The sequence below is a fragment of the Bos grunniens genome, chromosome 22, assembly GCF_055505025.1.
Source record: "Bos grunniens cultivar Pamir isolate PY7600 chromosome 22, Bosgru_T2T1.0, whole genome shotgun sequence".
Lineage (NCBI taxonomy): Eukaryota > Metazoa > Chordata > Mammalia > Artiodactyla > Bovidae > Bos > Bos grunniens.
The window spans coordinates 14,230,154-14,252,899 of NC_141186.1; the positions used below are offsets into that span (position 1 = coordinate 14,230,154).

Genomic DNA, 22,746 nt, shown 5'->3' on the forward strand with positions numbered 1-22,746 from the left:
TAGTATTACAAAAGGCTATGTAACTCCTTATAAGAATGCCCTCAAAATGTAGTTAAAAGACAAAATCAATTAACTTAAATAAATTTCAGTTTCATTTATTGAGATCAAGCCCCAAACACTTTGTCATTATTTACCAAAGTTGTCAGGTGGCTAGTTTAAATGAAGCTACATGAAGTGGTTAGTTTTCCAGAATTACTTACTCCAGAACAAAAAGGAACTCCTGTGTTGCAAAACATTTATCTTAAACATGGTCAAATATTTCTGGTGATCAATTTAAAAACACCTGCTTATACAAAACAACAATAAGAGTTCATAACTCACCTTTAAATTCAACTTCTTTCTAACAGCCTGAATTTAAAATACTCTCTCAAAGGAACCCTCCTACACTACTGTTGGGAATGTAAATTGGTACAGCCGCTATGAAGAACAGTACAGAGGTTCCTTAAAAAAATAAAAACAGAACTACTGTATGACCCTGTAATCCCACTCCTGGGGCATATATCTGAAGAAAAACATGACCTGAAAGGATGCATGCACCCCAGTGTTCACTGCAGCATTGTTTACAATAGCCAAGACACAGAAGCAACCTAAATGTCCATCGGCAGAGAAATGGATAACGAAGACGGGGTACATATATACAATGGAATATTACTCAGCCATTAAAAAGAATGAAATAATGTCATTTGCAGCAACATGGATGGACCTAGAGAGTGTCATACTGAGTGATCTAAGTCAGGGAAGGAGAAATATCGCATGGCATCCCTTATATGAGGAATCCATAAAGAAACAATACAAAAATGGACTTATTTACAAAATAGAAAGAGACTCACAGGCTTATAAAATGAACTTATGGTTGCCAGGCGGAAGGGGTAGTTAGGGAAATGGACATGTACACACTGCTGTATTTCAAATGGATAACCAACAGCACAGGGAACTCTGCTCAGTGTTATGTGGCAGTCTGGATGGGAGGGGAGTTCGGGGGAGAATGGATACATGGATGTGTATGGCTGAGTCCCTTTGCCGTCCACCTGAAACTATCACAACATTGCTAATCAGTTATACCCCAACACAAAATAAGAAGTTTAAAAAAATATGATACTCTCTCAGACAAATATTTTAAATAGCAACTGAAATTAATTTATCTTCAGTTTTTTCTATAATTATTTAAAAACTGAAAACCCGATAAACATTGGGGTACATGTGTCTCTTTCCCTTCTGGTTTCCTTGGTGTGTATGCCCAGCAGTGGGATTGCTGGATCATAAGGCAGTTCTATTTCCAGTTTTTTAAGGAATCTCCACACTGTTCTCCACAGTGGCTGTACTAGTTTGCATTCCCACCAATAGTGTAAGAGGGTTCCCTTTTCTCCACACCCTCTCCAGCATTTATTAGTTGTAGACTTTTGGATCGCAGCCATTCTGACTGGTGTGAAATGGTACCTCATAGTGGTTTTGATTTGCATTTCTCTGATAATGAGTGATGTTGAGCATCTTTTCATGTGTTTGTTAGCCCTCTGTATGTCTTCTTTGGAGAAATGTCTATTTAGTTCTTTGGTCCATTTTTTGATTGGGTCATTTATTTTTCTGGAGTTGAGCTGTAGGAGTTGCTTGTATATTTTTGAGATTAGTTGTTTGTCAGTTGCTTCATTTGCTATTATTTTCTCCCATTCTGAAGGCTGTCTTTTCACCTTGCTTAGAGTTTCCTTTGATGTGCAGAAGCTTTTAAGGTTAATTAGGCCCCATTTGTTTATTTTTGCTTTTATTTCCAATATTCTGGGAGGTGGGTCATAGAGGATCCTGCTGTGATGTATGTCAGAGAGTGTTTTGCCTATGTTCTCCTCTAGGAGTTTTATAGGTTCTGCTCTTACGTTGAGATCTTTAATCCATTTTGAGTTTATTTTTGTGTATGGTGTTAGAAAGTGTTCTAGTTTCATTCTTTTACAAGTGGTTGACCAGATTTCCCAGCACCACTTGTTAAAGAGATTGTCTTTAATCCATTGTATATTCTTGCCTCCTTTGTCAAACATAAGGTGTCCGTATGTGCGTGGATTTATCTCTGGGCTTTCTATTTTGTTCCATTGATCTATGTTTCTGTCTTTGTGCCAGTACCATACTGTCTTGATAACTGTGGTTTTGTAGTAGAGCCTGAAGTCAGGTAGGTTGATTCCTCCAGTTCCATTCTTCTTTCTCAAGATCGCTTTGGCTATTCGAGGTTTTTTGTATTTCCATACAAATTGTGAAATTATTTGTTCTAGCTCTGTGAAGAATACTGTTGGTAGCTTGATAGGGATTGCATTGAATCTATAAATTGCTTTGGGTAGTATACTCATTTTCACTATGTTGATTCTTCCAATCCATGAACATGGTATATTTCTCCATTTATTAGTGTCCTCTTTGATTTCTTTCACCAGTGTTTTATAGTTTTCTATATATAGGTCTTTAGTTTCTTTAGGTAGATATATTCCTAAGTATTTTATTCTTTCCATTGCAATGGTGAATGGAATTGTTTCCTTAATTTCTCTTTCTGTTTTCTCATTATTAGTGTATAGGAATGCAAGGGATTTCTGTGTGTTGATTTTATATCCTGCAACTTTACTATAGTCATTGATTATTTCTAGTAATTTTCTGGTGGAGTCTTTAGGGTTTTCTATGTAGAGGATCATGTCATCTGCAAATAGTGAGAGTTTTACTTCTTCTTTTCCAATTTGGATTCCTTTTATTTCTTTTTCTGCTCTGATTACTGTGGCCAAAACTTCCAAAACTATGTTGAATAGTAATGGTGAAAGTGGGCACCCTTGTCTTGTTCCTGACTTTAGAGGACATGCTTTCAATTTTTCACCATTGAGGATAATGTTTGCTGTGGGTTTGTCATATATAGCTTTTATTATGTTGAGGTATGTTCCTTCTATTCCTGCTTTCTGGAGAGTTTTTATCATAAATGGATGTTGAATTTTGTCAAAGGCTTTCTCTGCATCTATTGAGATACGCAGCACTGTTTATAATAGCCAGGACATGGAAGCAACCTAGATGTCCATCAGCAGATGAATGGATAAGAAAGCTATGGTACATATACACAATGGAGTATTACTCAGCCATTAAAAAGAATACATTTGAATCAGTTTTAATGAGGTGGATGAAACTGGAGCCTATTATACAGAGTGAAGTAAGCCAGAAGGAAAAACACCAATACAGTATACTAACGCATATATATGGAAGTTAGAAAGATGGTAACAATAACCCGGTGTACGAGACAGCAAAAGAGACACTGATGTATAGAACAGTCTTTTGGACTCTGTGGGAGAGGGAGAGGGTGGGAAGATTTGGGAGAATGGCATTGAAACATGTAAAATATTATGTAAGAAATGAGTTGCCAGTCTAGGTTCGATGCACGATACTGGATGCTTGGGGCTAGTGCACTGGGACGACCCAGAGGGATGGTATGGGGAGGGAGGAGGGAGGAGGGTTCAGAATGGGGAACACATGTATACCTGCGGCGGATTCATTTTGATATTTGGCAAAACTAATACAATTATGTAAAGTTTAAAAATAAAATAAAATTAAAAATAAATAAATAAAAACTGAAAACCCAAAACCCAATTCTGATTCTGTTAAGCTGTTATGTACAGCTTAACAACTTGAAAACAACCCTTTAGAATAAAGGAAGGTATTCCTATGAATCCAACACAGACATTAACCATTCTTCCAGTGGACAGAGTTCATTTATTAAAGTCAGAGGAAGGCACACACAGAAATATCAGCGTGACACCCCTTTGTGTGAATAAAGTATACACAGAAACTTGAAAAATATGGTTAAATGACAATTCTGATAATTCTTGATCATGCAGGTGTTCATCATATTACTCGCCCAACTTTGGTGTGGTTTTTATAACAGAAAGGTGAGTAAAAATATCCATGGCAATGGGAACTTGAAAGAGGAGAGGGCCCTTGGAGAAAGAATTTTGACAGAAGAATTTCAGCTGGTGAGTAGAGAGCTGAATCTTCTGATATAAAAAAAGTCAAAAAAGAAAGGAAGTGATGCTGCCCAGGGCCCACAGACATCAGATGGAGAAAGAAGACAGGAAGGACCCCAGCCTGGTCATGAGGAGCCTCCAAGTGGAAGGGGGCAGTGGGTGGGGGGCGAGATGAGCGTAGGAATCAGGAGGAGAATGAGACCTGCTCCAAGTGGGTTTCACAGATGCCTTCTCTGCTACTTGTACATCCTCAGGAAACCTACAACAAAGATCCACACACTTCCTTGGGCTCTTTGAGGTGGATGTGGTTTCACTCTCAGAAACACAGAAGTTTCGGTCCTAAGAATGACTGGCAGTAAATGGTAACCTTATTCCACTGGCCGTAAGCTTCCTGATTCTGTGTTGCTCAAAATCTCAGGAAACTAAGGAAAAACTTTTTAGGCAAGATGTTTCTTTGTTGGAAAGACACAGCTAAATTAAAGAGTTCTCAATGACTTGTGAGTCCTATGGCAATCATGGGCAGAGATGCTCAACCATGAATGGTGTGTATGGATTCAGGGAAAGATCCCTCTTGGAAACTCCTGAGAGAATCCTCTCAGAGTCTCAGGAAAATGTTCTAAGGGATGAGATTTCACAAGAATGGATTACAGTGGCTTTTTATGCCTTTGGGTACATAGTGTTTCTCTAAAAATTTTCACAACAATCTCCCCACGTTTTTCTCCTTTAGGAAATAAGCCAAGAAAAGAAGGATTTACCATGAGAAAAATTAGCTAGGCGAGGGCGAGAAAGAGAGAGGTATCATTTTGCCTTTTGCTCCACCTGAAGGAATAGTTCTTCACTTTTCTAATAGCAATTAGGTCCCTTCTGATTCGACATCTACAACTTATCCTGCTACTGAAATAGAAAATGAACGGCTTCAGAATTCCTCCTTTTCTTATTTGGTATCCTCAGAGCTTTGAAAACTCTGTGCTTGAAGATACTACTGTTACACCGATTTTTAGCAACACAACATCTCTGTTCTTATGGTGAAAATGAAAGGGCGAGGGGGCCCACATGAGAATTTGGAAGAGAAATGATGGTGAGCATACAGCAAGATTTTCTGAAAGGCACAGGGAAAGGGTCCCCAAGGAGTGGATATTTGTAATAATCTTTAATACTAATCCATTCATGACTACAAGACTGGATTAGAACAAATGAATTAGTCATTTCCAGTAGTCATGTACGGATGTGAGAGCTGGACCATAAAGAAGGCTGAGTGCCAAAGAATTGATGCTTTTGAACTGTGGTGTTGGAGAAGACTCTTGAGAGTCCCTTGGACTGCAAGGAGATCCAACCAGTCCATCCTAAAGGAAATCAGTCCTGAATATTCATTCGAAGGACGGATGCTGAAGCTGAAACTCCAATATTTTGGCCACTTGATGCAAAGAGCTGACTCATTTGAAAAGACCCTGATGCTGGGAAAGATTGAAGGTGGGAGGAGAAGGGAATGACAGAGCATGAGAAGGTTGGATGGCATCATCAACTCAATGGACTTGAGTTTGAGTAAACGCCGGCAGATGGTGATGGACAGGGAGGCCTGGTGTGCTGCAGTCCATGGAGTCACAAAGAGTTGGACACGACTGAGCAACTGAACTGAACTGAATACTAATCATCTTCAGAGAGTGATCCCAAGTCCCACTCGTCCCACCTCTGCTGCACCAGGCAGACGGGTGGGTGGGCAGGTGAATGTGGCCCCAGCATGTCACCATCACCCTGTTGTGGACCATCCTCTTCTTTCACAGAGTAGTCAACAGCACACATTTAAGCCAGTTTTATAGAACAAGCTTGTGGTGGTTTGTATGTAGTCAATATTTTGAGCATTAGAGTAAGCTAGCTTTAATTAAGAGACAGGTATTTAATTTGCAATCATTACACTGAAAAAACTCCCACTGATTATCAAGTTTAGGGGACAGGTAAACTTGCAGCCATGAAATTAAAAGACGCTTACTCCTTGGAAGGAAAGTTATGACCAACCTAGACAGCATATTGAAAAGCAGAGACATTACTTTGCCAACAAAGGTCCGTCTAGTCAAGGCCATGGTTTTTCCAGTGGTCATGTATGGATGTGAGAGTTGGACTGTGAAGAAAGCTGAGCGCCAAAAAATTGATGCTTTTGAACTGTGGTGCTGGAGAAGACTCTTGAGAGTCCCTTGGACTGCAAGGAGATCCAATAAGTCCATTCTAAAGGAGATCAGTCCTGTGTGTTCATTGGAAGGACTGATGCTGAAGCTGAAACTCCAATACTTTGGCCACCTCATGCGAAGAGCTGACTCATTGGAAAAGACTCGGATGCTGGGAGGGATTCGGGGAAGGAGAAGGGGACAACAGAGGATGAGATGGCTGGATGGTATCACTGACTCGATGGACATGAGTTTGAGTGAACTTTGGGAGTTGGTGATGGACAGGGAGGCCTGGCATGCTGCGATTCATGGGGTCGCAAAGAGTCAAACACGACTGAGCAACTGAACTGAACTGAACTGACTGAAACTTGGAAGAGATCTGAAGGGTTTCTATCACAGTAAAGCTGGAGTGCAAAGTATAATTATAAAACCACCAAACTTCCTGGTAAATGACAGTTACATAATTAAATCCTTAGGTTTCCTCAACTTTTTTTCAATGTTCTAAATACAGACTAAATAAGGAAGAGCACCCTGGGGGCAAAACATATCCCAATGCCATCAGTACAAATTAAACATCCTATTTCTTTCATCTGTTAGTGAAAATTCTGCTTTTACAAAGTTACTAGTCACAAGACTGGGAGTTTAAACAGATATTTCAAGAAAGGGCCTTTTGTGTAACTCATAGGGAAGAAACTGCCATAATATTCCCAAGACAGCTCTCTAGTAACCACATTGTACCTGTTACAGACACACTCATTGCTGCTGCTGCTGCTAAGTCATGTCAGTCGTGTCTGACTCTGTGTGACCCCATAGATGGCAGCCCACCAGGCTCTGCCATCCCTGGGATTCTCCAGGCAGGAATACTGGAGTGGGTTGCCATTTCCTTCTTCAATGCATGAAAGTGAAAAGTGAAAGTGAATTCACTCAGTCGTGTCCGACTCTTCACAACCCCATGGACTGTAGCCTACGAGGCTTCTCGGTCCATGGGATTTCCCAGGCGAGAGTACTGGAGTGGGTTGCCATTGCCTTCTCTGAGACACACTCATTACTGGGCCCTAGAAATGGCAGGGCCAAGTGTATTTGGAGTCACCCTTTCTGAAATCCTCCAGGCTCACTTGGGCTTGGGGAAAAGTGGGCACTCCTCAGGGCTTAAAAGGAGACGGTCTCACAGAGTAGAACTTTCCGTAAGTGTTTTACAGATTCAGTGCAATCTCTATGAAAATTCCCATGGCATTTTTCACAGATATAAACAACTCTAAAATTTGTATGGAACCACAAAAGACCCCAAGCAGCCACAGAAATCTTGAAGAAGAGCAACAAAGCTAGAGGCATCACACTCCCTGGTTTCAAACTATATTACAAGTATATAGCAATCAAGACAGTATGGTACTAGCAGAAAAATTAATGGAATAGAATAGAGAGCCCAGAAATAAACCCATGCCTATACGGTGAATTAGTTTTTGACATAGGAGCCAAGAATATAAGGCAGAGAAAGATCAGTCTCTTCAATAAATGGTGCTGGGAAAACTGGACACATGAAAAAGAATGAAACTGAACCACTATCTTACACCATACACAAAAACTAACTCAAAACGGATTAAAGACTTGAACATAAGAGCTAAAACCATCAAACTTTTGGGAGAAAACATAAGCAGTAAGCTCCTTGACTCTGGTCTTAGAGATGATGTTTCGGATCTGATATGGAAAGTGAAGGCAACAAAAGCAAAAACAAACAAGTGAGACTAAGACAAACCAAAAAGCTTCCACACGATGAAGGGAACCATCAACAGAATGAAAGAGCAACCTACCTCACGGGAAAAAAATACCTGCAAATCATATGTCTGACAAGGGATTAATATCCAAAATATAGAAAGAATTCATACAAGTGAATAATAAAAAACCTTACCAATCCAATTAAAAATTAAACAATTAAAAAATGGGCAGAAGATCTGCATAGACAGTTTTCCACAGAAGACATACAGATAACCAACAGGTACATGAAAATATACTCACCATTATTAAAAATCAGGGAAATGCAAATCAAAACTATAATGAGATATCAACTCACACATGTCAGAATGGGTATTATCAAAAAGAAAAACAACAAGTATTGGCAAAGACATGGAAAACATGGAACACTAGTGCACTGTTGGTGGGAATATAATTTGGTGCAACCACCCTGGCAGACAGTGAGGAGGTTCCTCAAAAATTTAAAAATACAACTTCCTTAAGATCCAGAAATTCTACCTCTGGGTATTCATCCAAAGAAAACAAAAACATTAGTTCAAAAAGATATATACACCCCAGTGTTCACAGCAGCATTATTTACAACAGCCAAGATACGGAAACAATCTAAATGTCCAAGAATAGAAGAAGATGTGATACATACACATATACAGTGGAATATTATTGCCATAAAAAAGAATGAAATCTTGCCATTCGTGACCACATGGATGGACTGACCTTGAGGGAATTACGCTAAATAAGTCAAGCATAGAAAGACCAATTCCACACACTCTCACTTATATGTGGAATCTTAAAAGAAAAAAAGAAAGAAAAGGCCAAACTCATAGAATCAGAGAAGAGGTAAGTGGTGAGGGCTGGGGAGTGGGTCAAAACTGCTGAGGAGATTAAAAGGTACAAATTTCCAGTTATGAAATAAGTAAGTCATGGGGATGTAATATATATAGCACAGTGACTACAATTCATGATATTATACTGTATATTTGAAAATTGCTAAGATAGTAAACATTAAAAGTTCTAATCACAAGAAAAATGTGTAACTATGTGTGTGACACATGTTAACTCTACTTATTATGGTGATCCTTTTGTGATATATACAAATATCAAATCACTATCTTACATACCTAAAACTAATCTAATGTTATATGTCAGTTTTGCCTCAATTAAGAAAAACAAAAAGAGAAGTGCTCTTGGAAGGAATGTGCATTTAATGTCCTTTAAGGTAGGTCCTTAAGGAGCTTTTCTTTTCCTTTTTAACTTCTTACAAACAGAAGGCTGCAATTAACAGGCCTCCTTAATCCAGTTACTGAATCAGGTAACAAATCTTGACTGATCCCTGTCTCTCTATCAAATCTGGTTCCTCCAGTCCAAGTAGGAGAGCCTGAGAAGCCGGCCCCCTTAAGATTTAAGGATTTAAGTACAGGAAATCTGTCACAGTCTTTCTTTCTCCCGGGTTCCCATCTTCCATGCGTCTGCCTATCTAGTCTCATCCATTCCTCAGAAACCTGGAGGCAACAGAGTGGAGGGGACTGAAGTGTCAGGCTGGGGACCAACTGAATGCCTATCAAAGTACCACTCAGTCTCACCTGTGCATCTATAAAGCACTCAAACGAGCAGACACTATACAATGAAGAGCAAAAATGAATACTCGCCCACAACAAAAGTAGAGATTATCTTATAGACATTTCTTACTCAGCTCAGTGGCTGCTTATTAAATTCCAATCGCAGGCCAGGTGCTATGAGAAAGCCTTATTTCACAGTAAACGTAATTTGAACTCAATTGAGGTGCTACCACTGTCCTTTGGTTTCAGAGACTAGAACTGCCTAATTCTAACAACTTGTCTAAACTCCGAATGTCTGGTCCCCTCTGGCCCGTCTTGGTCATTTCTCATGTCTGTCTGTCTAGACCTGTGGGTTTCGGGGCCATTATTCAGGATGTGCTTGCTCCTGGTCCATGCATGGATGACCAACACATCCTCCACACTCAGCTCAAACACCATGTCCTGCTCAACTTCCTCCCCCAAGGGGCTGTTTCTGTGGAACTCTGCTGGCTCCTCTACACAGCGCCAATCAGATCCTGCTTCATAAGGAAGCTCGTGTTTCTGTCTCACTCCAGTTAGCGATCCTTGAGGACAGGGAGCAGGAAGATCATTCTTTACTCTCTTAGTATCCCCAGTGTAGTGCAGGCACAGAGTAGTAACTCTTATTTTCCCACAATGAAGAATGAATCTCTTAGGTGCCTTCCTGATAGAAACTCAGTCAGACTCAGCTTACTGAATGCCCTCAGAGTCCAGACCAGTACTGGGCAGGGCAGTGGCAAAGCAGTCAGCTACTTGGCAAGGGTACAGGTGAGGCTCAGTTGAACTCTGTTGATGCCAGCCCTGCCGATTCCCAGTTGGTGGCCTAGGGAGTGTCATATAAGTTCTCTGAGCCTTAGTTTTTAACCTACAAATGGGAACAATCACTGGAGCTGGTCTCTAAGAGTGCTGTGAAGATTAAATGAGGTGATGCATCAAAAGTTCTTATCACAGTTAGAAACATAATCGGCTGACCACTGCAACACACTGAAGATACAAAAATGAACAAGACCGCACCACTACCCTGAACAAGGGTAAGGTATGAAGGTGAGAATAAACTGTGAGTTGACAGTACAGATCCACGGCAGCCACAGAGGTGAAGACGGGAAGCAGTGAGAGAGAGAGGGCAGGAAGGCTCACATCAGCTGGGGAGTGGGCGCTGGCACCATACGCCTCTTTGCGTCATCTGCTGCTGTTTCTCTCCAAACATACTGAACTCAGTACCAAGTTTAAGCAGAATTGAGCCTCAGGATAGGCAAGCTCAAGACCCAGAATCCCTGATTTTGCATCACCTGAATCCAACACTGATTGATTGAGGGATAATTTAGAAAGTTTTCAGAAGATGATAAAGCACTTATCACAGACGGCTGGCAAACTTTATATTATGTTTACTACAGTCATTTGAGTCAGTTCTAATGAGGTGGATGAAACTGGAGCCTATTATACAGAGTGAAGTAAGCCAGAAAGAAAAACACCAATACAGTATACTAAAGCATATATATGGAATTTAGATAGATGGTAACAATAACCCTGTATACGAGACAGCAAAAGAGACACTGATGTATAGAACAGTCTTTTGGACTCTGTGGGAGAGGGAGAGGGTGGGAAGATTTGGGAGAATGGCATTGAAACATGTAAAATATCATGTATGAAATGAGATGCCAGTCCAGGTTTGATGCACGATACTGGATGCTTGGGGCTAGTGCACTGGGACGACTCAGAGGGATGGTATGGGGAGGGAGGAGGGTTCAGGATGGGGAACACATGTATACCTGTGGCGGATTCATTTTGATATTTGGCAAAACTAATACAATTATGTAAAGTTTAAAAATAAAATAAATAAAAGATTTACCAATGGGGGAAAAGAATTAAATTAAATTAAAAATAAATAAATAAATAAAAATAAAAAATTAAAAAAAGGATAAGCAGCACCAGAAATTACTTTTAGTTTCACACACACAGATAAAGTCACCAGGATTCAACTTTTCTCCCACAAACAAAACCTACCTGATCCTATAGGGGGCAGGTCAGAAACTATAAGGAAATCATTTCAGACTGTGAAATTAACTAAAAGATGGTGTAGTCTGGTTACTTTGACTAAGTCGGTATCTAATTGTTTTCTACATGATTAAATTAATCTGGTTTTAGAAAATGATGTAATTTATTTCAGAGACAAGTCCATAATCTCTTGTCTGCAAATCTAGAAAGCTGTGAAAATAAATTTTTTTTGTAAGTTTCGTTTAAAAACATATTTGGTGGCAAAACCTGACTTCCATGGAGTCACATATAATTTTTATTTGCCCACTTAGTGGGAATGTTCATAAATTTTGGGACAGAAATATTACCATGCTTGACAACAGTGCTGCCCTGGTGACCCCTATAGGATCATGTCATATATAGCCTAAGAAACCATGCCAAGAAGATCTGAAAATTATAAATTCCAAGCTAAACCTCATCCTAAGGTTTTCAAATAAGAGATGGTGGATCTCTATAAAATTAATCGTATCAGACAGGAGGTCAATATTCCCCAAGCTTTTGTAATTCAACACTAAATACACAATTTTGCCACATCTACAGATCACTCATGTTACTACATTTTCTAGTACTTGATTTCACATTGACGCGCCTTTTTTAACTGAATAAAACTATTTTAAAAAAGAACACATGTATAATAATTTTTTTTTAATTAAAATTGAATAAAAAAAAAAAAAAGAAAGAAATAAACTTTGCAAGAGCCAGAAAAAAAAAAAAAAGTCTCTCTACTGAAAAAGCTGGTCATCTGAGAGGCTTACTCTCTATTAAAAAAGGAAGATTCAAGAGGTGTTAAAGACACAGTCGTACCAAAGTAAGAGTTTCACCTTTAAATTATCAGAAAGAGCAAAATGAAACGGAAGAGGAAATAACTGCCTTATTATGTGATTCAGTGTCATCTAGTGCTGGGCTGGATTACCATGCCAAGATCTACTGTGCCCAGAAATATTTATCCTACACGCTGGGAATCTTACCTAAACTGTGTTATGCAGGGAGCCACTTCACTAGACAGGAAGCACTGCCGGGGTTGGGAGGTCTTGCCTATTACATAAAGGTAAAAGGTCGCAGCAAGAAGGGTAACTCTCTCTCTCTCCTTTAGTTCTGTCACCCATAACCTGCCATGGAGATTCTGCTCCATCCTGTACTGCAGCTGTTTATCAAATTAACACAAAACCTGTCTTGCGGACAACTCTCTGGAGCATTCACAGCCTGTGCTGCCAAAGGCTCCCTCACAACAACTGGATCTAGAAGTGACCACACACAGACAAGCCAAAACATGACACAACCTAATGAGCCTACTCCTCAGCTAACTTCACCAACAGCTACTGTAAACAGTGGCCTTCAAAACCGGCAGAACAAGATTTGTTGTAAAAAGTCTTCAAAAGGACCTTCAGGTAAACATCAGCTGTACACATTTTTAAAAACAAAACATAAAAGGTGCAGAAGGGAATTTTTTCCCTAAAGTACAATACTGGAAGTTAGAAATACTGTGAGTTTGAAAATCTCCACTTTGCAGCTGCTAAAAAATTTAAAAAATAATAACCACACATTGATTTAACAAAATGATTGAAACTAACATCACCAGTAAACGGCAAATAGACCATCATGAGCTTCTGGATCTGATGGATTTCTTCTGGGACTTACCTGAATCGAGTTGTCCAGAACACAGCAGAGAGACCTAAATGGAGGGGAAATGCTACAAAATACCTGGCCCATTCTTCAGAAACCTCATGAAAGACAAAGAACGGCTACAGAACTATCCCGAATTAAGCACATCTGTCTACTACAATGCATGATGCTAGACTGGAATCTATACTGGAAAACAAGCTATACAGGACATTACGGGGACAGTTGACAAAGTTGGAATATGGATGGCAGATTAGTAAAAGATTTGTATCAATGTTAAATTTCCTGACTTTGATAACCCATAGTTAAGAGAACATTCATTTCATTAGGAAATACACACTCACATATTAAGGGATAAGCACAAATAATATGTCTAACTCTCTCATAGTTCAGCAAAAATTCTGTGTACATACAAATAGATATGTGGAATATGATAAATGTTAACAGTAGGTGACTACAGGGAAAGGTAATCATGAGTTCTTAAAAGGAGGTCAAAAAACCTGACTACTCCCCGTCTTCTGGCTACCACTAAGGCTACCTGCCCAGTTTCTGTGTGGACTCACCATTCTTCTGAGAATCCTCAACAGAAGCTTCTGGTCCTTCAGGTCCTCTTTGGATGTCAGCAAATCAGCGAAAGTCTCTGCATTTTCAGGAGACAGGCTCTCTGGGTTTTCCCCTCCATACAACTGAACCAGTATAGACAGACACTTGGATGAAACTTCAAAAATTTCAGGATCCTCGTTAGGAAGCTGAAAATTAACAAATAGGACTTCATCAGCTTCACTGACGATGATGTTGGTATTCCTCAAGAACTACAGCTTAAAAGATAGAATGTCAGTCTGAGTACAAACTTTAATTAATTGAATATTCTTGTGAATGGATCTTTTTCAAAATGTAAAGAGTAACTCAAACAAGACTAACAGCACAAAACCAGAAGGAAATTCTACAGTCTTTTCTTTAATCCATAGTGATGAATGGCCTGTGACAAGCAAAGGACCAATTATATATTACATGCATATTTACACATGCATATGTTCATACAGGAGCGTGTGTGTCTACGGGTGTGGAAACACTGATTTTTCCAAGGCACAACTCTTACATTCTTGTTGACATAGCTTGTTTAGGAAAATCCACTTCCTAGAAGATATTAAGAAATGGTTTGAACTGTTTCCAAATCATTATTGACTAAACAGGTGGTAGAGAAAGTACTGTTTCTATATTACAAGGTATATTATGAAATAATAATCATACCATAGCATTTTGATCTTTTAATTTTTAAAGTTTTATTTCTAATACCTTTGTTGAGATACAATTCCTAGGTCATACAACTTAGTGATTTCATGTGTATACATCATTCAATGATTTTTTAGTATATTCAGAGTTGTGCAAACACCACCAGAACCAATTTTAGAATTTTTTCATTTTAACTGAAAAAGAAACCCTGTATCATCTCCTCCTCCCTACCCAGTCAGTGCTAACCTGCTTTCTTTGGATTTGCCTGTTCTAGACATTTCAGATACTTGAAATCATACAAAATACGATCCTTTGTGACTGGCTTCTTTCTCTTAGCATGTTTTCAGGATTCATCCATGCTGTAGCACGTATCAGCATTTCATTTCTTTTTATCATGCAATGGATCTGCCACATTTTGTTTATCCATTCATCAGCTGATGGACGTTTGAGTTGTTTTCACTTTTGACCAGTATGAGTAGTACTGCTGTGAACATGTGTGTATACATTTTTGTGCACACATGTTTTGTTTCTCAGGTATATACTTGGAAGTGAAATTGCTGAGTCACACAATAAGTAACTCTATGTTTCACTTTCTGAGGAATCGCCAGACTGTTTTTCAAAGCCGCCATTAGCACCAGCCAAGCATGCGAGTTTCAGGTTGCCCACATCCTCACCAACACTCGTCATTACCTATCTTCTCAATCACAGACACCCTAGTGTGTGTGGAGCGGCCACCCATGCGGTCTTTCATCTGTACTTCCCTGATGGTTAGTGATGCTGAGCATCTTTTCACGTGCATTTTGGTCATTTGCGAATCTTCTTTGGAGAAATGTTTACTCAGATCTTTTCTCATTTTTAAAACTAGGTCATTTGTCTTACCACAATTAAGTTTAAGTATTCTTTATATATTTTAAATACAATTCCCTTTATATATTTTAGATATAATTCCCTCAGCAGATACACATTTCAAAACTGTTTTCCCATTCTGTGGATTGTCTTTTCACTTTCTTGACAGTGTCCTTTGAAGCACAAAATATTTTTTATTTTGATAAAGTCCAATACCTATTCATTTTATTGCTTGTGATTTTGGTGTCAAACCTAAGAAACCATTGCCTATTTCAAGGTCCTGAGATTTACACTTCTAAGAATTTTTATTGTGTTAGCGCTTACATTTTTCCTTCTAAGAACTTTATAGTTTACCTTTTACATTTAAGTCTTTCCGTTTTCATCTTTGCATATAAGTAGAGAACCGACTTCATTCTTTTGCGTGTGAATGAATCTTATTTTGAGACACTGGCAGGTTCATATGCCATTATAAGAAATAATACACGTGGTGACCCCCAGACCCCACTCCTGAGGGTCTCCTGACCCACCTCCCTGCTCTCTCACACCTCGTTCCAGCCTTTAGGAGCATTCGCTTGGGCCTGGTGGTCCCCGACTCATCCTGTCATAACAGGCTTCAGAAGGATCCAAAGATGCTGGGAACCCTAAGCCCCAGATCCTGGTTGTTTTCCAGACCCTTTGGAGGCAAAGCATAAGGACTCCTGCCTTTTTGTGCCACAAAAGGGGACACAAAGATACCCTTGCTCTCCCGCTCTCCTCTCTGGGGGATTCGCTGGGTCACTACTTAGGAGGAGGTCTCTGGGCCTCGCTGACCTTTCTCTCCCTCCCCTTGACCCCCGCAGCCAGCCTGTGGTTCTTTTCTCCTGCTCTCCCTAGAGTGTAAAATTAGGTTGATTTCTGCTGTGGTCTGTCAAGAATCTCTCCTGCTGGGGGAGGGCCTTGGTTCCTCGTCTGGAATGGGAGACCCTGGAGTGCAACACGGGCTTGCTCTCGGACGTGCGTGCCATCCTCCTGACTATAAAAAAAAAAAAGAAATAATACAGAGAGATACCATACACACTTCATCTGACCTCCCCCAATGGAAACATCTTGCATAACTATAGTACAAGATCACAACCAGGAAATTAACCTGCACATTAAGACAGCCACTCCTGCTTTTTAAAAATTAATATTTTCACCATATATACTTTGCAACCTTTTACTTTCAACCTGCCTGTATCATTATATTTGAAGTGAGATTTTTGTAGACAACATACTGTTGGATCGTGTTTTGTTATCCCCTCTAGTCATCTCTATCTTTTAATTGGTGCCTTTAGATCATTTAATTTTTAAGATAACATAAAAATGCTAGGGTTTAAGTCTAACATGCAATTTTATTGCTTGTCTTCTATTTATTCCCCATTTACTTTTCTGATCCCTTTTTTTTTTTTAAACCTTCCTGTGGGTTATCTGAACATTTTATGTTTTTGATAAGAATTATTAAATTCTCTTTTACTCTCAGTGTTCGTTCCTTAGGGCTGACATAAAAAGTACCACCAACTGGGTGGCATAAACAACAGAAATGTATTACCTCACAGCTCTGGAAGCCAGAAGCTTAAAAATCAAAGAGCAGGACCTTGCTGCCTCTGAAACCCAAAGAAGAATATTCCCTTGCTTCTTTCTGGCATCTGATGATTTTCTGGAAACCCAGGCATTGCTTAGCTTGTGGCTGCATAACTCCTATCTCTGCCCGCGTCATCCCATGGGATTCTCCCGAGTCTCTTGTCTTCACATGGTTGTCTTCTAATGAAAACGCTAGTCATACTGGAGTAGCGATGCACTCTTACTCGAGTCTGGCCTCATCTGGAATGTCAGTGTTTTCAGATAAGGTTTAATATTCTGAGGTGCTGGGAGTTAGGACTTCAGCATCTCATTTTTTGGGGGGGGACACAATTCAACCTGTTACACTGCCTATCAACTTTGTCTCTTTCGGGCTCAGCGTTTGTTCACCTTGGTTTCTCTGCTTCAGGCTATCAGGCTTCCCCAAATGTCTGGTGGTCCCTGGCATCCTATTTTATGAATGAAAGAGTGGGCAGATTAGTACAGGCAGATGGCTCCAACTTCCTTTGCATTTGTGTATATCTGTTTCTTCATGCTGCTTTCCCTGTGACTTCTTCAAATCTTCTCTGTGATTTCTTCAAACTCTGAAACGCTTCTTTTGTAAGTAATGACCCCATCTTAGAAATCACATCAGATAGCTGGCTCATCCTCTTCACAGTGCAGACCCTGAGATATTAAGCTGGAAGAAAGCTGAGCACAATGACTAAAGCAAGGGGCTTGACTGGCCTGCCAGTTCTAAAAGCTCGTCTTCCAATAGCCTGGTAGGAGTCTAGGGCCTCCAGCAGTTTTCCACTTGAAGTTTACAGATCAACAGCATCTGTTCCCACCTTCTGGTGAGTTTTCTCCTCTGTATGTTCTGGGTAATAGGTTTCTTCACTAGATTTTGATTCAGTTCCATCTGCTTTCTATCATTGAGTAACTGCATGAGATTTCTTTTCCATTAACAGCTTCTTCTTCCACTCTCCCATGATTATAAGATATTTGAGGCTTTCTCTATTTTCATAGCTTTTGGGTAGCCAGTGAGACAGGTATTTACGCTTCTACTTCAATCTACTATAAAATCTCTTCATTTATGAGTTAGTTTAGCTTCATTGTTGAAATGATGGGAGGATGCTTATCATAAGTAGTAACTCCAAAGATGGCTTATTTGTTGGATTCTTGTAAAATTGACGTTTTGACATTTGTGTTGTATATGTGTGAGCCCTGCCCCACCACTACAGAAAAGATGGTGATGGTATAAAATCTCCCTGGAATAACAGAATAAGGATATACCCAATTATCTGAAGAAACAAACTGGTAGAAAAATACATGAAACAATGGTTTTTAAGATACCAGACATGAGGCAACGTAGGAAAGTGATGCCAAATAACAGAGGTGAGCTCCACTCCTCTCCCAGGTTAGAGGCTTATGGGGTCTCGAGGCCTAAGAGAGACAGCAACTGAGGTGGGACCAGCAGATTTTTTAAGCTGAGGAGACACAGTGAAAAGTCTCAGAAAACCAAAGCTAGAGTCCATAGGCCAAAGTACTAGAGAGAAGAGAGCAAGGGAAAGTTCACACTGAAGAAACTGGTAGCCTGGAAGGTATTTTATCTATTAGAGAAAATGAATTTCTGCTTAAAAACCTTTCTACCAAGACAACTATAGGCTTAGATGGCATTGATGGCAAATTCTACCACAGATTCAAGGAAGATGTAATACCAAGTCTATACACATTTTTTCAGAAAGCTAAAGAAAATGGACAGTTCCAAACTCATTCTGTGTGGCCAGTATTTCAGTTCAGTTGCTCAGTCGTGGCCTACTCTTTGCAACCCCAAGGACTGCAGCATGCTAGGCTTCCGGGTCCTTCACCAACTCCTGGAGCTTTCTCAGGCTCATATCCATCGAGTCAGTGATACCATCCAACCATCTCATCCTCTGTCATCCCTTTCTCCTCCCGCATTCAATCCATCCCAGCAGCAGGGTCTTTTCCAAGGAGTCATTTCTTCACATCAGGTGGCCAAAGTATTGGAGTTTCAGCTTCAACATCAGTCCTTCCAATGGAATATTCAGGACTGACTTCCCTTAGGATGGACTGGTTGGATCTCCTTGCAGTCCAAGGGACTCTCAAGAGTCTTCTCCAACACCACACTTCAAAAGCAACATTTCTTCAGCTTTCTTTGTAGCCCAACTCTCACATCCATACATGACCACTGGAAAAATCATAGCTTTGAGTAGACAGACCTTTGTCGGCAAAGAAATGTCTCTGCTTTTTTAATATGCTATCTATGTTGGCATAGCTTTTCTTCCAAGGAAGCAAGTGTCTTTTAATTTCATGGCTGCAGTCACCATCTGCAGTGATTTTGGAGCCACCCAAAATAAAGTCTCTCACTGTTCCCATTGTTTCCCCATGTATTTTTCATGAAGTGATGGAACTGGATGCCATGATCTTAGTCTTTTGAATGTTTAGTTTTAAGTCAACTTTTTCACTCTCCTCTTTCACTTTCATCAAGAGGCTCTTTAGTTCTTATTTTCTTTCAGCCATAATGGTGGTGTCATATGCATATCTGAGGTTACTACTGATATTTCTCTAGGTAATTTTGTTTCCAGCTTGTGCTTCATTGAGCCCGGCATTTCACATGATGTACCCTGCATATAAGTTAAATAAGCAGGGTGACAATATACAGCCTTGATGTACTCCTTTCTTGATTTGGAACCAGTCTGTTGTTCCATGTCCAGATCTAACTGTTGCTTCTTGACCTGCATATAGAGTTCTCAGGAGATAGGTAAGGTAGTCTGGTATTCCCATCTCTTTATGAATTTTCCACAGTTTGTTTTGATCCACACAATCAAAGGCTTTGGCATAGTTAATAAAGCAGAAGTAGATGTTTTTCTGGAACTCTCTTGCTGTTTTGATTATCCAGTGGATGTTGGCAATTTGATTTCTGGTTCCTCTGCCTTTTCTAAATCCAGCTTGAACATACGGAAGTTCACGGTTCACATACTGTTGAAGCCTGGCTTGGAGAATTTTGAGTAGTACTCTACTAGTGTGTGAGATGAGTGCAATTGTGTGGTAGTTTGAACATTTTTTGGCATTTCTTTCTTTTGGATTGGAATGAAAACTGACCCTTTCCAGTCCTGTGGCCACTGCTGAGTTTTCCAAATTTGCTGGCATATTGAGTGCAACATTTTCATAGCATCATCTTTTAGGATTTGAAATAGCTCAACTGTAATTCCATCACCTCTACTAGCTTTGTTTGTGTGATGCTTCCTAAGGCCCACTTGATTTTGCACTCCAGGATGTCTGGCTCTAGGTCGGTGATCACACCACCATCATTATCTGGGTCATGAAGATCTTTTTTGTACAGTTCTTCTGTGTATTCTTGCCACCTCTTTTTAGTATCTTCTTTTAGGTCCATACCATTTCTGTCCTTTATTGTGCTCATCTTTGTATGAAATGTTGCACCGGTAACTGAGGAAGGCTTTCTTATCTCTCCTTGCTATTCTTTGGAACTCTGTATTCAAATGGTTATATCTTTCCTTTTCTCCTTTGCCTTTCATTTCTTTTCTTTTCTCAACTATCTGTAAGGCCTCCTCAGGCAACCATTTTGCCTTTTTGCATTTCTTTCTTTGGGGGATGATCTTGACCACTGCCTCTTGTACAATGTCACGAACCTCTGTCCATAGTTCTTCAGGCACTCTGTCTATCAGATCTAATCCCCTGAATTTATTTGTCACTTCCACTGTATAATAGTAAGGGATTTGATTTAGGTCATACTGGAATGGTCTAGTGGCCAGTATTACCCTGATGCCAAATTCAGACAAACACATTCCAAGAAAAGACAATTTCTGACCAATAGCCCTTATGAATATAGATGCAAGAACTTCAACAAAGTGTTCACAAACCAAATTCAGCAACATATTAAAGGATTACACATCATGACCAAGTGGAATTTATCATAGGAATGAAAGGCTAGTTTAGCATCTAAAACTCAATCGATGTTATGTGCAACACAAATAGAATAAAGGACAAAATTATATGAGCCTTTCAATGGTCACAGAATAAGCATTTGACAAAATTAAAAACCCTTTTAGTATTAAAAAAAAACACTCAACAAATTATAAAATAGAAGAGAACTTTCTCAAATTGATAAAGGGTATCTGGGGCAAAATTTACAGCTGACACCATACTTACATGGTTTAAGATTAAGAACAAGACAGATGTACATTCTTGCCATTTATATTCATCATTTTATTGGAAGTTTTGGTTATGGCAATTAAGCAAGGGAAGAAGTAGAAATCACCTAAAAAGTAAAACTCTGTTTGCAGATGACATACTCTTACACACAGAAAATACTAGTGAATCCACTAAAGAACTATGAAAAATAAACAAATTCAGCAAAGGGGCAGAATACGAGATCAATATTCAAAAATCAATGGTATGCCTGCACACTAGCAATGAAGAATGTAAAAAGGCAACAGAGAAAACAACTGCATTACAATAGCATCAAAAAGAATATTTAAAACTGAAGTTAAAAGAAGTACATGACTTGAAAGCTGAAACATTCTAGGAAACGTTAAAGATGGTACATAAACAGCAAAACATGTCATGTTCAAGGGTCAGAAGAGTTAATATTATTAGGTTGTCAATATGCCCCACACTGATCTGCTGATAAAAAGCATTCAGAGCTGCAGCTGGATTATTTTTGCAGAAATTTGATAAGCTGATCTTAAAATTCATTAGAAATGCAAGAGACTAATAGCCAAAATGATCTTAAAAAAGAAGAATAAATTTGGAAGGCTCACATTTCCCAATTTCAAATTCTGCTGCAAAGCTACCATAATCCAGTCAATGTAGTACTGGCATAAGGATATACAAAAGATTAGTGGACTAGAATTTAGAGTCCCAAATTCTACACTTACATTTATGGTAAACTGATTTTTGACAAACATACCAAGACAATTTAATGGGGGGGAAAATGGCCTTTTTAAACAAACTGTGTTGAGACAAGTAGGTCTCCACACACAGAAGAATGCAGTTAGACCCATACCTCACACCTCATCCAAAAACTGACTCCAAATGGATCAAATATCTAAATATAAGAGCTAAACTTACAAACATATGGCATCACCAACTTGATGGACATGAATTTGAGCAAGCTCTGGGAGTTGGTGATGGACAGGGAATCCTGGCGGGCTGCAGTCCATGGGATTGCAATGAGTAATTACACCTTTGTGACTTTGGGTTAGGCAATGTTTCTTGTATATGACACCAGAAGCACAAGAACAACAAAACTGATAAATGACTTCATCTCCATATATGAGGAAAGTGAAAAGATCACCCACAGAACAAGGGAAAATTACTGTAAATCTAACACATAATACGGGACGTGTATGAAATTAAAAGACGCTTACTCCTTGGAAGGAAAGTTATGACCAACCTAGATAGCATATTCAAAAGCAGAGACATTACTTTGCCAACAAAGGTTCGTCTAGTCAAGGCTATGGTTTTTCCTGTGGTCATGTATGGATGTGAGAGTTGGACTGTGAAGAAAGCTGAGTGCCGAAGGATTGATGCTTTTGAACTGTGGTGTTGGAGAAGACTCTTGAGAGTCCCTTGGACTGCAAGGAGATCCAACCAGTCCATTCTGAAGGAGATCAGCCCTGGGATTTCTTTGGAAGGAATGATGCTAAAGCTGAAACTCCAGTACTTTGGCCACCTCATGCGAAGAGTTGACTCATTGGAAAAGACTCTGATGCTGGGAGGGATTGGGGGCAAGAGGAGAAGGGGACGACAGAGGATGAGATGGCTGGATGGCATCACTGACTCGATGGACGTGAGTCTGAGTGAACTACAGGAGTTGGTGATGGACAGGGAGGCCTGGCATGCTGCGATTCATGGGATCACAAACAGTCAGACATGACTGAGTGACTGAACTGAACTGATACACACAAAATATAAAATATCTTACAACTCAGTAATAAAAAGACG

General features: G+C 39.6%; 1 protein-coding gene across 44 annotated transcripts in view; it reads right to left on the bottom strand.

Annotated features, from left to right (window-relative positions):
- ULK4 (unc-51 like kinase 4) overlaps positions 1 to 22,746 on the bottom strand; it is a 507,208-nt gene that overhangs the window by 107,040 nt on the left and 377,422 nt on the right. For 42 of the 44 annotated variants that reach the window (XR_015150977.1, XM_086366093.1, XM_086366087.1 and 39 more), the window contains one exon: positions 13,668 to 13,853. The exons of the other annotated variants lie outside the window; for them this stretch is intronic. Coding sequence is in view for 41 of the 42 variants with exons in the window: in XM_086366093.1 (XP_086222219.1) it covers positions 13,668 to 13,853 (186 nt within the window). In the remaining variant the exon portion in view is untranslated. The remainder of the gene's footprint in view (positions 1 to 13,667; positions 13,854 to 22,746) is intronic. 44 annotated transcript variants of the gene reach the window in all.